We start from the raw sequence: 18,606 nt of genomic DNA, 5'->3' as shown, positions 1-18,606 counted from the left end.
CGAGCCCTGGCTGCTGTGGTTCAGTGGATTGAGTGCTGGACTGCAAATCAAAGGGTCACCAGTTTCATTCCCAGTCAGGGCACATGCCTGGGTTGTGGGCCAGGTTCCCAAAACAGGGCACGAGAGAGGCAACTGTGCATTGATATTTCTTTCCTTCTCTTTCTTCCTCGCCTCCCCTCTCTCTAAAAATAAATAAGTCTTTAAAAAAGAGGGGGAGGAGGGAGAAGAAACATGAGAAAAGCAAATCTAGTTTTCAAGACATGTTTGATTTCTGGACCCATTCCTTACCAGTTCTGCTTTCCAGGAAGGAAGGAAGGAAAGAACCTCCCTGTACCTCACCTTTAGCTGTCTTCAGGTCTAAGCCTAAAAGAATGAAGCACTGAAAGGAAGAAGCAATTCCTTCTCTTAAAGATCTAAGACCTGCTTTCCTTTCTTTGAAGACTAATATCTTCCCTGATGACTAAAACTGGAAAAACCATGTTTGCAACCTACAGAGAGTATAGTCTTCCCCTAAGGCATCGAAAATTCAGAATAGTCTGCAAAAATGTCACTAGCTGCCCAACAGATAAATGCAGAATGGTAGTCATTCTGGTAGACATAACATACACATCACAGTCAGCAATGAATAGAAACCTCTAACTTGATTAATTTAATTCCTTCATCCATAAGGGAGAAACAAATTTAGACTCACCAAAAAACCTCCACTGGGTTTCTGCAAACAAAAAATATGAATACATCTGTATATAAGAACATGCTTTATAAAAAATAAATGAATCAAGGGTTGTTTGCCAATGTTACCAATGGGGGCTCAGTCACTTGGTGTGTGACCTTAGGCAAATCATTTAATTTTTACCTCTCTAATTTCCATTTTCTTTTTATGTTGTGAGAATTAATTGAGACAATGTACTTGTAACCAATTATGTTAATATGATACACTGAGAAGGCGGCAATGCCATTTTGATGATATTCCTGCATTCCAAACATGAAAAAAACATCACACAAAATTGACAGACATTCTATAATATCTAACTAGTACTCCTTTAAACTGTCAAGGTTATGAGAGACAAGGAAAAGGAACAGGCACAGACTGGAAGAGACTAAGAAGAAATAACAACTAAATGCAATGTGAGATTCCAGATATGATCCTGGAACAGAAAAAGGACATTAGTATGAAATGGGTGAAACCTACATATAAGATCTAGGGTTTAGCTAATAATATTGTGACTAATGTTAATTTTCTGTTGTTTTTAATTTAAAATAACCTTTGCTTCCAAATAATTGATTTTCTCAAATACTTCAAACATCTCTATATGTACATGTATAACAATACGAGTATGTGCACCAACTTCTAAAACTGATAAAAACAGTACTACCACTATACCTCATTCTTACATTACAGAGTGAACTCTTCAAATTTGAAATATCCTCCTACTTCTGACTGACCAGAAGAAAAATCTTCTTTAAACCTCAGTACCTTATCCTACATTTGCATCATTGCCTCCTGTTTTGCTTTAAGCAATGGCAGTAAAAAACAGACAAACAAAGAAAACTTTCCTATCTTTTCCTCTACCAACAGGTTCTTATTGCCATCAGGAATGTAGAGCTAAGCATATAAAAATGTTCAGAGAAGACTTGATGAATTGAGTTGGTTTGGTTCCTCTTGCAAGCCTTCTGATTTTCTCACATTCTTCTCAATATATTTAGAAAAGAAGAAGGGGAGGTCAGAAAGAACTATGGTACATAGGCAGATGAGAAAGAAAAGGAAATTTCCTTCTCCCTACAGGGCTCTAACCTCTGCAGGTAATAGAGTTATTTAACATCAAGTCAGGGATTTTGTATACTCCCAAAATTACAGGGCTAGAACATTGCCTAAAACGAGGCTGAAGTAAGGCGCTGCTGGAGGCACACACACCTGTAAGGGTTATATTTTCATCGTCATCATCTATGATCTCTTCTTCAGCGACATCCAGAGAACTCTCAGTAATCATGTCATTGGGCTCTTCCACACAGGCTAGACCCGCATAACTATTGAGAATATCAGCACCAGGGACATGTTCCACTATTACAGCAGGAAAAATAGCTGGATCACCAAGCTGAGAGAAGTAAGGGGAAAAAAGAATTGGCAAAATAAATTTTTGTTGGATATAATCAAAAATTATTTTATACTGAACATCAATATAATTTTTATACCATCAGCTACTTATATCTTGACAATCCCTTTAGATTGAAGTGATTATATATCTATTAAGATAACAAACTTTCACTATTAATCTTGAGTCTTAAAAACCAAGCTTTCATTTGAAAATTCTATAAAAGTATACTTTTAAACCACATTAAATTTACTAATATCTTTACTGCCTGAGAAATTGCATACAAATGTAAGATTAAATATAACCTCAACAAAAGTTTGACAGAAAAATATCTGTGAGTTTAAATAAGTACTACACTGTCACTTGGCACACAAGCTGTGTTTAACAACTTTTGACTCAAATGGGCAAATTAACTTTCATTTTCTTTCTAATAATGAGATCTCAGAATTTGAGAACTGAAAGGACCCTTAAAGTATAATCTATTCTAGCCACCTCATTCAACAAATCAGTAAACTGACCCAGAGAGTGTTTTGAACAACCTGCTGAAAGATCAGTTAACTGTTCATGAAAAGAATTCAATGTCAAGAGTAAAAAGCATATAAAAAGTTTTTTGAATGTGTCAATATAATGTATACATGGATCATAATACTAAGTAATAATGAGGGCTGTCTATAAAAGAATTACTTTTCAAATACAGTAAAAATGTTTTGATATTTATCAACTCATTTTACATTGTTCTACCTATCGTTTGTAATGGTATTATTAATTTGGTACACTTTCATTTAACATTTCTCTGTAAATCATCATCCCTCAAGTTACTAATAAGAAATAAACAGCCTATTGATGCAAAAAAGGGAAAAATCATTTAGAGACAAATCTCATTAACTTACTATTTCCTTTTAAAACATTTCAGACTTAAAAAGATTGTAAAAGTAGTATAAAAATAATTCCCCTACAAACGCCATCAATATTCCTGTAATTTTAACACATAATCATGTCTATCATTCTCTTTCTATATTATTATTTCTACACCGACACTTTTTTCTGATTTATTTGAAAGATGTAGACATATTGGTTCTTTAACCCTAAATACTTCAATGTGTTTCCTGAAAACATGGATATTATCTTATACAAAGAGAGCACAATGATCACAACCAGAAAAGTAATAGTGATATAGTACTATCATTTAATCCAGGGGTCCCCAACCGCTGGCTGGCCTGCTAGGAACCAGGCTGCACAGCAGGAGGTGAGTAGCAAAGAGAGCCAGCCAGTGAGCAAACTTTCATCTGTATTTGCAGCCACTCCCCATCACTCACATTACTGCCTGAGCCCGTTACCTCCTGTCAGGTCAGTGGCAGCATTAGATTCTCATAGGAGCACAAACCCTACTGTGAACTGCACATGCAAGGAATCTAGGTTGCATGCTCCCATCTAATGTCTGATGACCTGAGGTGGAATTGAGGCAGTGATGCTAGTGCAGGGGAGCGGCTGCAAACAGATTATCATTAGCAGAGAGGTTTGACTACACTGAGATCATAGTAAATCAACTGCTTGCATATCAAAACCCCATCAGTGAGTGGCAAGTGACAATCTGGTGCTATTATCTGGTGGCAGGCTTAGAGTGGCAAGTGAGTTAATGTACTTCAATTGTACAGCTGCATCTGGTGGCAAGCTCTGACAGAATCTGACACTTATTTTAATCCACATGTGGTCTGCTCATTATTTTATTTACCACTTCCATCCAAGCCTCTTTCCCCACACTGCCCACTTGTCTCAGTCACAGTTTTGGTAAACCCAAGTGCTGACCCTAGCAAGTGGTAAGCTGTATAATTATTTCATTATATATTACAATGTAACAATAGAAATAAAGTTCACAATAAATGTAATGCACTTGAATCATCCCAAAACCAACTGGCCCCCAACCCTGGTCTGCCTAGGTCCCTGGAAAAACTGTCTTCCAGTCCCTGGTGCCAAAAAGGTTGGGGACCACTGATTCAAGCTATAAATCTTATGCAAATTTCTGCAATTGTCTTATCAATGTCCTTTTTATTTTATTTTTAAAAAGATTTTATTTAAAAAAAGATTTTATTTATCTTTAGAGGGGAAGGGAAGGAGAGAGGGAGAGAAACATCAACGTATGATTGCCTCTCGTGAGTCCCCTGCTGGTAACTGGCCTGCAACCCAGGCATGTGCCCTGACTGGGAATCGAACTGCAGTTGTTTGGGTTGCAGACCCATGCCCAATCCACTGAGCTACACCAGGCAGGTCATCAATGTCCTTTTTATTTATTTATTTTTAATATTTTATTTATTTATCTTTAGAGGGGAAGGGAAGGAGAGAAGGAGAGAAATATCAGTGTATGGTTGCCTCTCGTGAGTCCCCTGCTGGGAACTGGTCTGCAACCCAGGCATGTGCCCTGACTGGGAATCAAACCACGATCATGTGGTTCGCAGGCCCGCGCTCAATTCACTGAGCTACACCAGCCAGGGCCAATGTTCTTTTTTAAAAAAAAAGAAAACAAAATTTGGTTCAGGATCCAATCCGATCATAGGCTTCATCATGTTTCTTTTATGACAACTCTTTTAATCTGATACAATTTCTTAGCCCTTAATCTAGAGTGGCTTTTCAGTTTTTCTTTGCCTTTCATGCTCCTGAGACTTTTGAAGAAAATGGGTCATTTGTTTTGTAAAATGTCTCCCAATTTTGGTCTGTATGATAATAACTCGTGATTAGATTCAGTTTGCATTTCTGGTAAGAATATCAAGGAAGTAATGTTGTATCCTTTCAAACACATCATATCAGGAGGTTAATACAACTATTTGTCCCATAACTGGTGATATTAACTTTGATCACTTAGGGTGATATCTACCAGGTTTATCCATTATAAAGTTACTATTTCCCCCTTTCTTTTTTAAGAACTTTTTATTGATTATGCTATTACAGTTGTCCCAACTTTTTTCTTCCCTTGAGTCCCCTTCTCCCTGTACCCTCCTGTCACCTTCCACCATCCCCCACCTTAGTTCATGTCCATGGGTTGTACATATAAGTTCTCTGACTTCTCCATTTCCTATAGTATTCTTAACCTCCCCATTTATTTTGTACCCTACTATTATGCTTCTTATTCCCTGTACCTTTTATCCCCATTCTCCCCCTTCCCCTCCCCATGGGTAACCCTTCATGTGATCTCCATTTCTGTGATTCTGTTCCTGTTCTCGTTCACTTAGTTCATTTTTGTTTTGTTTTGTTTTTATGTTCTGTTGTTGATAGTTGTAAGTTTGGTGTCATTTTACTGTTCATAGTTTTTGATCTTTATTTCTTAGATAAGTCCCTTTAATGTTTCATATAATAAAGGCTTGGTAATGATGAACTCCTTTAACCTGACCTTACCTGGGAAGCACCGTATCTGCCCTTCCATTCTGAATGAAAGCTTTGCTGGATAGAGTAATCTTGGATGTAGGTCCTTGCCTTTCATGACTTCACATACTTCTTTCCAGCCCCCTCTTGCCTATAAGATTTCTTTTGAGAAATCAGCTGAGAGACTTATGGGCACTCCTTTGTAGGTAACTGTCTCCTTTCCTCTTGCTGCTCTTAAGATTCTTTCCTTATCTTTTAAAATTTATTTTCATTATTGTTCAAGTACAGTTTTCTTTCTTTTACTCCCATCCCCACCCCCACCCCTCCCCACCTCCCTCCCATTTCCATCCGCCTTAGTTTTTGTCCATGTGTCCTTTATACTTGTTTCTGTAAACCCTTCCCCTTTTCCCCTGAAATTCCCTCCCCTCTCCCTTCTGGTCACTGTCAGCCTGTTCTTTATTTCAGTGTCTTTGGTTATATTTTGCTTGCTTGTTTGTTTTGTTGTTTAGGATTCTGTTAAAGGTGAGATCATATGGTATTTGTCTCTCACCGCCTGGCTTATTTCACTCAGCATAATGCTTTCCAGTTCCATCCATGCTGTTGCAAAGGGTAGGAGCTCCTTTTTACTTCCTGCTGCATAGACTTCCATTGTGTACATGTACCATGGTTTTTTATCCATTCATTTACTGATGGGCTTCCATCAAGGTTGTTTCCAGCTATTGTAAATTGTGCTGCTATGAACATTGGGGTGCATAGGTTCTTTTGGATTGGTGTTTCAGGTTTCTTAGAATATAATGCTAGCAATGAAACTGCTGGGTCAAAAGGCAGATTCATTTTTCGTTTTCTTAGAAAATTCCATACTGTTATCCATAGTGGTTTTTCTTTATCTTTAATCTTGGGTAACTTAATGATGATGTGCCTTGGTGTGTTCCTCCTTAAGTCCAATTTCTTTGGGTCTCTCTGGGGTTCCTAGAATTCCTGGAAGTCTATTTCCTTCACCAGATTGGGGAAGTTTTCCTTCATTATTTGTTCAAGTAAGTCTTCAAACTTCTTGCTCTTGTTCTTCTCCTTCTGGTAGCCCTATGATTTGGATGTTGGAGTGTTTGAAGTTGTCCCAGAGATTCCTAAGCCTCTCAATTTTTGAATTCTTATTTCTTCATTCTGTTCCAGTTGGATGTTTATTTCTTCCTTTTGTTCCAAACTGTTTGAGTTCCAGTTTCCTTCCCTTCACTGTTGGTTCCCTGTATATTTTTCTTTATTTCACTTTGTATAGTCTTCATTTCCTCCTTCATTTTGTGACCAAGCTCTATCAATTCTGTGAGCATCCTGATACCAGTGTTTTGAACTCTGCATCAGATTTCCCTTTGTACTTAAGTATCTTATGGGAAGATAGCTCAAGACTATGTAACTATCTTGTTTCTTAAAACATATCCTCGTAACCTATTAGCTCAAGACTATGTAAGTATCCTGTTTCTTAAGACATATCCTCATAACCCATTATCTTCCTAAATGTAAGAAAAAGTTACTGTCCATACATAGTAATTTCAGGTACTTTGTTATTTTCCTTCAGTAAGTCTGCTGCATTAAAAAAGTTATTTATGGTTTCATTATATAACTAAGCAGCCTCAATTTTTAAAAATTAATATGTTTGTAGCACTGTACACGGAGGTTAACTATTACTTCTATCATAATAATTTCATTAAATAATTAAATACATAATTACTGGAGGTGCTAAACAGATACCATTAGTGCTTTCTTGAATGCTGTGCTCTAAAATTTACAATTAGTAGCCTTTAAATATATTTGGATTACTTTATTTAAAAGTGTCTCTTCCTATTTCAGAAATGAGGAAGTTATTCAGAAGTAAACTGGCTCTCAAAATAAGGTTTAAACAAAAAGTAGAAGTCTCAAGCATTACACTGTAAAACACACACACACACACACACACAGGAAAGTATGTAAAGTGGCCAAAGCATAGTTGAATCTGGCCTCTCCTTTCTCTTTTTTTGAAAGATGAATAGTACAATCTAACCTAGCATGAACAACATACAGTTGTTAACACATTTCTCTCCTACAAGTTCAAGTCAAGCCCATAGTATTCTAACAAGGCTGAACCTAGAATTCAGTTGATTTTTACATGACTTCATTTTTTTTACCTCAAAGTTCTATGTACTAAGTAAGAATAAGGCTTACCATCTCCATCCACTAGCAGATGAGAAGTTAGGTTAAGAAATTTATCCAGGATCCCCTACTAAGTTAGAGGCATATCAATGCAATTCATAGGAGCAGTCCTCACCCAAATGAAACCGAAGTATTCCCTCTTACCCAAATCTGTTTGGCCCCTGATATTTGGGTAGCAAATGTTAGGAATGTGGTTATTACAAAGGACATCTCCAAAAATCTTATACAAATCTATGTAGTTTCAAATAAGTAGATATACCTGTTACTACTTTCTTCCTTATTCTACTCTACTAATCTATAAGTGAACTGGAGGAATCAATTATTCTCCAGAATTTGCAGGTCTCAGAAACACCTCATCAGATATCACCATAATCAATGCTAGCTACCTGTACTCCAGTATTCATGTCCCTCCCAAGAGGCAACCACCGTTACCAGTTTTTAATTCTCTAACAGAGAAATCTATGTATAATCAACCATTTTCTAATTTGCTTTAACAGTCATTTTTTCATTTCAGTTCAAAGATTTTTATGCTACTTAAATAAAAATGTCAAACACAAAAGTACAGAGAAAAGTTAATTTCCTTTTAAGTAAAAGCTTAATTAAGAATAAAAAGGGTCACATGATTCTGTGATTTAGACACATGTGGTAAAAAACAAAGATTGTGAACCAGGAAACCTAGAGCCTTCTCTAATCCTACTGTCATGACCTTATTTTCCTTACTTTAAATGTAAGAAGAGCATCAGCCAATCCTGGAAGGGCACTTTCAGGTTTTCTCTTGTCAATATGTATTTTAAAGGCATGGATCTTAAATTTATAACATTACAGTAGAAGAGATATTCATTCTTTGGACTACATGGAGTGGGGGAGGGAGTAGCATGCACACTGGACACATATCTGCTGTCTCTGCTACTGCCATTAGCTAATAGCTAATATTTATTAGCACTTAATATATGCCAGGGATTCTGCTCATTGCTTTACATGGATCACCACCTCACTTAATCATCATAAAATCCTATGAGGGAGATACATGGGATTATCTATTTTTTACACAGGAAATAATCTTCCCCAAGTCATATAGTTAGTAAGTGGTAGAATATTAACTTAAATCAACTCCAGGGTCCATGTTCTTTACCCGTATACATTATAGTCAGCATTAAACATGGTTGGTTTTGTTGGCATATTTGGCTCTGTTTAGAAAAACAGAATAGGTAAGAAGCATGCTGAGGTATGACTTTCAATATTATTTTTTGCAGGGTTCTCCAATCTGAATCTACTATAAACTGTCTTGTGGGTATAGCCAGTTACTCTTGGGCCCCAGGGACTTCCTAGGATCACTCGCAATTTAGCCATACTATCTTCTAAGATACTTGCTCCCTTTATGAAAAGCATTGGTCATCCTTTTCTAGTCCACTGAAATAAAAGATATATATCCAAATTTGTTCACCTCTAATTTCTCAAGGGTGCTAATAATTCATATACAAGAAACAGACCAACTCTTGAATCTTAGGTAACACATCTGAATCTGTATATACAAAATAGAGCTGATCCTTGAACATTGGTTTGAACTGTACAGGTCTACTTATATGTGTGTATGTGTGTGTGTGTGCACGTGTGTGTGTGTGTGTGTTTCAGTAAATGTACAGTTGTCCCTCCATTTCCCCTTCTCTAATCCTCTAACCTTTATTGAAGGTCTTAACAGCTCCAGAAAGAAAAATACACATACCAGTCTTCCTTCCTGTTAGTTTCAGGCAAATTTAGGACAAGAGTTGGAAGCTAAATTTTAACAATTTTAAAGCAATAATAAAGATCAAACCAATTTTTAGCAGGAGACAGAGACAGTTCCCCAAATTTCAACATTGTTCACTATATAGCTAACATGTACTATGGCTGATGACATATGTGGCAATACCATCAAGTTAAAAAGAGAAGGAAAGTGACCAATTTGTAAACAGTACAATATGTTACTACCCTGACTAGACTTGCTTGCTTCCTCAACATACCACTTTTCAAGGCCTCAGGTAGATATTTAAGAAACTACAGATCATTACTCCAACTCTATTAAGTAAGTTTATTCAATAGGTTTTTGGATATAAAAATCAAAAGTACTTTCAAATAACATGTTTGCCAAGCTTCTCTAACAGAGATGAATCTGGTATGTAGTTGCGAAACATCCTGCCTCACAAGGTCTTTTATGAAATAGCTTAAAATGAAATAGCTATCAAATGTTTTCCTGAAAGAAGACAAGGTTAAGAATAGTCTAAAAATTTCCCCAATGTATATATTCCTTTTTTAAGAAAGGTGCAAAATCAGCATACTTTCAAGTGATTTATGTGGTTTATACCATATTTTGCCTCAAGAAAAGGCAATACCAAAAGTGGCATGGGGGCCTTACTTGTCCCATAATTTTCAATGGCTGTCCCCAACCCAAGGCCACCTGATTAACATGCAAACTAAAGAGTGCACTTGCTATAAAAACACATCTCTGAAATGAATTCCTGTGTCCTCTCTTCCAATCATAATGCTGTCCTGAAGCCTTATTAGAAGATGACAGTTTGAAATAACCTCCTTCACCTTTAATTTTAAAAACAAAACCTCAATACCTTACTCTATCAGGATAATCTGACCACATTTACCATGGAGCAAATGCACTAGAAATACACATAGTGAAAACAGAATATAACATAAAGTGCTTAGCCTCTAGGATAAAAATGACCTTTAAAATAGGCTAGAACGCACCATGCATGCTCTGGATGTTTGAAAGGAAAATTATTCAGCTTCTCTAGCCTTTAGTTTTCATTTCTTTTTTTTTAAATTTTATTTATTTATCTTTAGAGGGGAAGGGAAGGAGAGAAGGAGAGAAATATCAATGTATGGTTGCCTCTCGTGAGTCTCCTGCTGGAAACTGGCCTGCCACCCAGGTATGTGCCCTGACTTGGAATCGAACCGTGACTGTGTGGTTTGCAGGCCCGCGCTCAATCCACTGAGCTACACCAGCCAGGGCCTAGTTTTCATTTCTATCTACAGTAAGAATGACACTATCTTCTACCGCTATTGTAAGAATTAAATGATGTAAATTTATCATTTTTGTATGGTATGTCATATTGTGAGCATTCAGTCAAATATTTTAATGATCAAAGTCCTTCACATTTGATTTAGATAGAAATAAACACTTAGAATCTGGCTTACTAGTAAGATATGCAGATACCATCACATTGTATATCTTTTCTTTTTTTAAAAGATTTTATTTATTTATATTTAGAGGGGAAGGGAAGGGGATAGAAATATTAATGTGTGGTTTCTTCTCGTGAGTCCCCTGCTGGGAACTGGCTTGCAACCCAGGCATGTGCCCTGACTGGAAATCGAACCACGATCGTTTGGTTCGCAGGTTCATGCTCAATCCACTGAGCTACACGAGCCAGGGCCACACTGTGTATCTTAAATACAAATACTGTTATAAGTAAATTATATTTCAATAAATGTGGGGGTAGGAACTTGGCTTACTAATATTTTGTATTAGCAGGCACAGTTTTTGTTCTTATTGTATTTTTAATGACAATAGTTTTTTTCAAAAAAAAGTAAACAAAACCATCTACTCTCAGCAACAACCATTTAGTTTCAACTAAAACCAAAAGCTGTATACCAATGTATTTTCACTTTGTGCAAATTTATCAAATGATACACTTGTGATTTATATGTATTTTTGTATTTATACTATTATGCAAATAAAAAGTTTAAAAAGCAGAAGTCCATCTGATGGGAAAAAAAGAATTTCCAAATGTCTCCAATATACTATTCTGTAGCTCCTTCAGCTCTGAGCATTGTTCTGGGGAAGAGGTGAAAGGAGAGCATTTGAGGGGATGAGACTGAAACCAGGTCAAATACTGTGATGGTACTCCTTCATTCACTCATATAAATCATAATAAAAATTTTAATAATATCTAGACACAGCACACCTAGCTGGATATACACATACAATATTAGGATGGCCACTAAACAAAATAAACCAACATTAATATCCTTTGAATAAATTCCTATGATATATTTTTAAAATTATTTTTGAAAATTAATATATGAATATATTTATATCCCAAGATATACATTATTGTCCCCTTTCCAAATAGTTCCCTTCCCCAATAGCTACCACTGTAGCCAATTTCCAAAGTATATTTTAAGTGATTTCAAAATTGATGTATTACATAAAACAAGCCAGGACTATGCAACAGATCTCCAATGCTTAATGTAAAGTTTTTTTAAAATATATTTTATTGATTATACCATTACAGTTGTTCTATTCCCCCCCTTCATTCCCCTCCACCCTGCACATCCCCTCCCCCACCATTCTCCCCACCTTAGTTTATAACCACGTGTCTCAAGTTCTTTAGATTCTATATTTCCCCCACTATTCTCGCCCTCCCCCCTATTTTCTACCTACCATCTATGCTATTTTCTGTGCCTTCTCCCCCCTTCTCCCCCTCCCACCCCCCTGTTTCTAACTTTCCATGTGTTCTTCACTTCTATGGTTCCACTCCTGATCTAGCTGTCCTCTTGGTTTACTTTTGTTTTAGGTGTGGTTGTTAATAACTGTGAGTTTGCTGTCCTTTCACTGTTCATATTTTTCATCTTCTTTTTTCTTAGATAAGTCCCTTTAGCATTTCATATAATAAGGGCTTGGTGATGATGAACTCCTTGAACTTGACCTTATCTGAGAAGCACTTTATCTGTCCTTCCATTCTAAATGAAAGTTTTGCTGGATAAAGCAATCTTGGCTGTAGGTCTTTGGATTTCATGACTTGGAATACTTCTTTCCAGCCCCTTCTTGCCTGTAAGGTCTCTTTTGAGAAATCCGCTGACAGTCTGATGGGTACTCCTTTGTAGGTGACTGTCCCCTTATCCCTTGCTGCTTCTAGGATTCTCTCCTTCATTTTGGTCTTGGCTAATGTAATTATGATGTGCCTTGGTGTGTTCCTTCTTGGGTCCAACTTCTTTGGCACTCTCTGAGCTTCCTGGATTTCCTGGAAGTCTATTTCCTTTGCCAGACTGGGGAAGTTCTCCTTTATTATTTGTTCAAATAAGTTTTCCACTCGTGGCTGTTTCTTTCCCCCTTCTGGTACCCCTATAATCCGGATGTTGGAACGTTTAAAGATGTCCTGGAGGTTCCTAAGCCTCTCCTCATTTTTTTGAATTCTCATTTCTTCATTCCTTTCTGGTTGGATGTTTTGTTCTTCCTTCTGGTCCATTCCATTGATTTGAGTCCCAGTTTCCTTTCCATCACTGTTGGTTTCCTGTGCATCTCCCTTCATTTCAATTAGTTTAGCCTTCATATGTTCCTCTAATTTGTGACTATGTTCCTCTAATTTGTGACTATAATCTACCAGTTCTGTGAGCATCCAGATAAATAGTGTCTTGAATTGTGCTTCTGAGAGGCTGGCAATTTCTTGGTTGCTTAGAGTTATTGGCTCTGGGACTCTGAGTTCTTCTTGCACCATCTTTTGGGCTGTTCGTGCCTGTTCCGTAGCAGGATCAGAGCCCTAAAGTGTTCACTAGAACAGGGCAACTAAGTCACTGGGTTGTGACATTGTATGTGGGGGCGGGGTCAAAGAGGGACAATGGCTTCCCGTCTGCCGCCATGCCGTGGCCCCGGCGCCGCAGCCACCACCGTCACCAGGCCCACGTGTTTCTTTCCACTGCACGCGAGTGTGCCACCGCTGTCAGCCCTCCACCACTGGGTTCGCCCCCTGGGGCCTGTGTGGTCCGTCTCACTATGCATGAATGTGTGACCGTGGTCAGTCTGCCCCACACCCTGACTGGTTCCGGGCTGCCTGCGCGCCTAGGTCGGGGGATCTGTCTTTCCCTGACCCAGCTCCGCTGCTGGCTCCGCCTCTCTTACCGTCCCCCGCTGAACGGTTCGTAGTTGTCAGACTTCTGTATAATTCCGTTTTCTGGTCTTTGGTTGTGTCCTAGTTCTCCAAACCTTTGTTGTGTTCAAACTTGGTTGTGGGAGAAGGCACAGTGTTTCCCCCTATGCCTCCATCTTGGCGGAAGTCCCTTAATGTAAAGTTTTTATGAGACATCACCTCACACCCACTGGAATGGCTATCATCAACAAATCAACAAGTAACAAGTGTTGGTGAGGACATGGAGAAAAAGGGAACCCTAGTATACTGCTGGTGGGAATGCATACTGGTGCAGCCACTGTGGAAAGCAGTATAGAGTTACCTCAAAAAATTAAAGATGAAATTGTCATATGACCCAGAAATTCCACTTTTGAGAATATATCCTAGAATCCCAAAATAATAATTCAAAAGAATACATGCACCCCTATGTTCACTGCAGCGTTATTTACAGTAGCCAAGCCATGAAACCAGACCAAGTATTCTCAGCAGATGGGTGGATTAAAAAAGCTGTGGCAGCCCTGGCTAGTGTGGCTCAGTGGATTAGTGCCACCCCTCGAACCAAAGGGTAGCTGGTTGAATTCCCAGGCAGGACACAAGCCTGGGTAAAGGACCAGGTCCCCAGCAGGGGGGTGCATAAGAGGCAACCACACATCAATGTTTCTCTCACTTTCTCCCTCCTTTCCATCTCTAAAAATAAATAAATAAAATCTTTTTAAAAAAGCTGTGGCATATTTACATAATGGAATACTACTTGGTTGTAACAAAGAAGGAAATATTACCCTTTGCAACAGCATGAATGGACCTGGAAAGCATTACAGTAACTGGAATAAGACAGTCAGAGAAAGACCAATACCATCTGACCTCACATGGGTTGTACATATAAGTTCTTTGGCTTCTCTGTTCCTTATATCATTCTTAATCTTTCCCCGTCTAGTTTATGCATACCAATTATCTTTTTATTCCTTGTACTCTCCCTACCCCCATTTTTCCCCTCCCCCTCCACACTGAAACCTGCCATGTAATCACCATTCTCTGGTTCTGTCACTGTTCTAGTTGTTTGCTTAGTTTTTGTTTTTGTTTTTTAGGTTCAGTTGTTGATAGTTTTGAGTCTGTTAACATTTTACTGTTCATAGTTTTCGATTTTCTATTTCTTATATAAGTCCCTTTAGCATTTCATATAATAAGGGCTTGGTGATGATGAACTCCCCTAATTTGACCTTATCTGGAAAGCACTTTATCTGCCCTTCCATTCTAAATGATAGCTTTACTGGATAGAGTAATCTTGGATGTAGGTCCTTGCCTTTTATGACATTGAATACTTCTTTCTAGCCCCTTCTTGCCTGTAAGGATTCTTCTGAGAAATCAGCTAATAGTCTGATGGGTACTTCTTTGTAAGTTACTGTCTCCTTTCCTCTTGCTGCTCTTAAGATTTTTTCCTTACCTTTAATCTTGGGTAACTTAATGATGATGTGTGTTGGTGTGTTCCTCTTTGGGTCCACCTTCTTTGGGACTCTCTGGGCTTCCTGGATTTCTGGGAAGTCTATTTGCTTTGCCAGAGTTGGGAAGGTTTTTTTCATTATTTGTTCAAATAAGTTTTCAACTTCTTGCTCCCGTTCTTCTCCTCTGGCATCCCTATGATTTGGATGTTAGAGTGTTTGAAGTTGTCGCAGAGATTCCTAAGCCTCTCCTCATTTTTTTTTTTGAATTCGTGTTTCTTCATTCTGTTCTGGTTGGACATTTATTCTTCCTTTTGTCCCGAGTCATTGATTTGAGTCCCAGTTTCCTTCCCATCACTGTTGGTTCCCTGTATATTTTGCTTTATTTCACTTTGGGTAGTGTTCATTTCTTCCTTCATTTGGTGACCACGCTCAATCAGTTTGATGAGCATCTGATTACCAGTGTTTTGAACTCAGCATCAGATAGCTTGTGTATCTCCTTGTCACTTAGCTTTTTTTCTGAAGTTTTAATGTGTTCATATTTCTTTGTCTCGGTGCAGCTGTTATGTTGTAAGGCAGCAGGGCCTCAGATATTCGCCAAGGCCAAGCAACCCTCTTTTCTGTGTTGTGGCGCTGTCTGTGTGAGATGGGTCAGAGAGGGAACAGTTCTGCTTGCTGGCTCTAGCCCCACTTTCCAAAGAACTCTGTCCTGTGAGATGGGGAGTTTCTCCCAGTGTGGCAATCCCTGCAGTAGTTTAGAGCTAGCTTTGAGTCTTTAGTTTCCCATTCAGCCAGGCCTGCCTTGCCTGCATGGTCCGCCCTGCATCCTCTCCACTTAGCCGCCCATCTCCCCTTTCTCCCCTCCTACCAGTCTGGGTGAATGTTTTATTTCTTGGTTGTTTGAACTACATGCAGTTTGATTTTCGGCACTTCCTGTTGTTTATTGTTTTTAGATTGGTTGTTATCCTTCTTTTGGTTGTGTGAGGAAGCAAAATGTTTCTACCTATGCCTCCATCTTGGCTAGAACTAGAAAACACTTCTGTTGATTAACAAACTTTTTATGGAAACTCATCCCTTCTATTCTTTATTTAAAAAAAAAAAAGAAAAGAAAAGAAAAGCAGCCCTAGCTGGTGTGGCTCAATGGATTGAGTGCTGGCCTGTGAAACAAAAGATTGCTCATTTGATTCCCAGTCAGGGTACATGCCTGGGTTGCTGGTGAGGTCCCCAGTTATGGGTATACAAGAGGCAACCAGTCCATGTATCTCTTGCATATCAATGTTTTTTCCTCTCCCTCTCCTTCTCTCTCCTTTTCCCCTCTCTCTAATAAATAAATAAAAATCTTTTTAAAAAAAGAAAAGCAATTGTAACAGTTATTCAAAAAAATCTATATAGCTGCAATACATATTGACAAATACACTGGTCTAATTTATAAAACACACTTTCCTGCATAAAAAAGTAGTACATGAATATAATTTTTAAAAATTTTCACATGCAAATATATTTAACAGAAAGTAAAAAATCCTACTTACCCTATTCATAATCACTATAAACAACAAACTTAATATTCTTCCAGATTCTCTTTATCCTTCAAGATTCCTCCTATCTCATATCTCTCCTAGCATAATGGTTAAGAGTTTGGGCTTTCTGCATTATGCTGAGCAAAATAAGCCAGGCGTTGAAAGACAAATACCATATGATATCAGGAATCTAAACAACAAAACAAACAAGCAAGCAAAATATGAGCAAAGACACTCAAATACAGAACAGGCTGACAGCGACCAGAGGGGAGAGGGGAGAGAATCACAGGGGAAAAGGGGAAGGACTCACACGAACAAGTATAAAGGACACATGGACAATAACTAAGGTGGGGGGCGGAAATGGGAGGGAAGTGGGGAGCACTGGGGGGGGCAGGGCTGGGAATACAAGACAGAAAACTGTACTTGAACAAGAATTAAATTTAAAAAAAAAAAGAATAAAATTGAATTTTCCATTTATTTACATTAAAAAAAAAGTCTGGGCTTTCTTGAATCAAAGACTCTCCATTCCAATATAGGTGCTGTCACTTTACAGTTGTGTTTAAGAGCAACATTTTATTCCTTCGTTCAAGCTTTCTCAGATTCCTCTCTATAAAGACTTTCCTTATTCATCAAATCTGGATAACAAAAATTATCATACTATACAGGGTTATTGTGATAATCAAATGAGAAAATGCTCTGCATCCACAGGGCCTAAGCATAGGTCAGAGAAAATAAATATCAGCTGCTATATTTGAACAATACATTGACTCTGGTAGAAGGGGTGAAAACATGGATCAGGCTGGACCCATACCCAAGTATGATGAATAACAACCAGGAAGGCTCTTATTTCATAGTTCCCTCTGAGGAGTGGGGGTCCCAGCCCCACATCAGGTCACCCAACCCCAGGTTCCAGTGTCAGAAAGAGAAGTCCTCACAACTTCTGACTAAAAATCAGCAGGGATTGTGGCTGAGATAGAAGAGGGCTTCTAGGTCCAAGGCAGTTCTTAAAGGGCTCATGCACAAATTAACAGAGACTCATTCCCTCTAAGCTCTAGCACTGGGGCAGCAGCTCACAAGGCACCAGGAACACATGAAGAGGAAATAAATTGTCTGGCATCAATGTGGTAACTAGGAGAGGCAGCTTTCTGTCAGACAAATGTGCTGGTAGAGGCCATTGTTCCTTTTTTGAGTACACCAAACAAGAAAGCCAATAAATGGGGCCGTATCTGAATAAAAACCTGGCTCACACTATTTGCCCCACACTGGTGGTTCCGAGACCCCACCCCAACCAACCTTTGTCAGTGGCTTTTCCATACAAATGGCATGTCTTAGCTCATCGTTCAGACATTCCTAAAATCTCTCAAACAAGGAGCATCTTGTCACATTGTGCTCTATACTTCACAATAAATGGCCCCAGGCCTGGCACTAGCAACAGCCTGCTTTGGTTTGCAGCCTGGACTCACCTGAACACCTCCAAGCCCAGGACATCTATCTAGCAGCCATATGCAGATTGCTTTGTAGTTCATGCTGAGTGGCCCCAGGTAGGGCATAGGTAGCAGGTGACCTTGGATTGCAACTCTTGGGAGGCCTTGGAACCAGTATACCTTGTAGACAGCTTCAGACCATGTCAAAGCACCACCTAGCCACATCCACAAGCAACATACTCAAGAGGTGAACTCAGTAGAAATCAGAGCACTGTTGATCTAAGTCTTGCTCTATGGAATGGGTCCCTGCACAACTGATCTTCCATGGTGGTCTGTGGGCGTGGCCAGTCCTTGCAGCCGACAGGCCTGGGGATAAATTCCTCCCAATGACAAGCCAACAGCAATCAAAGCTCAACCACAACAGCAGGGTATACACAGCCCACATGGTGGGGTGTACTTTGAGTGCCCAGCTTAGGTGATAGGGGATGCTGTGCCACTGGGCCCTATAGGATACCTACTACATAAGACCACTTTACCAAGACTGGGAGACACAGCAGCTCTACCTAATACACTGAAATAAATACAAAGAGGTTGCCAAAAAAACATGGCTCAAATGAAAGAGCAGAACCAATCTCCAGAAAAAAGAACTAAATACAATGGAGACAAGCAGTCTACTAGCTGCAGAGTTCAAAACACTGGTTATAAGGATG

General features: G+C 38.7%; 1 protein-coding gene across 5 annotated transcripts in view; it reads right to left on the bottom strand.

Moving 5' to 3' along the window:
• Nucleotides 1-18,606, bottom strand: part of ELF1 (E74 like ETS transcription factor 1) — a 138,022-nt gene that overhangs the window by 23,659 nt on the left and 95,757 nt on the right. For all 5 annotated transcript variants that reach the window (XM_037060436.1, XM_037060445.1, XM_037060455.1 and 2 more), the window contains exon 3: nt 1,913-2,093. In XM_037060436.1, the coding sequence (XP_036916331.1) occupies nt 1,913-2,093 (181 nt within the window). The remainder of the gene's footprint in view (nt 1-1,912; nt 2,094-18,606) is intronic.

This window comes from Sturnira hondurensis, unplaced genomic scaffold (assembly GCF_014824575.4).
Source record: "Sturnira hondurensis isolate 20B ecotype Veracruz unplaced genomic scaffold, ASM1482457v3 Scaffold0001074, whole genome shotgun sequence".
NCBI classification, from domain to species: domain Eukaryota; kingdom Metazoa; phylum Chordata; class Mammalia; order Chiroptera; family Phyllostomidae; genus Sturnira; species Sturnira hondurensis.
This window is presented reverse-complemented; position numbering and strand designations above follow the sequence as displayed.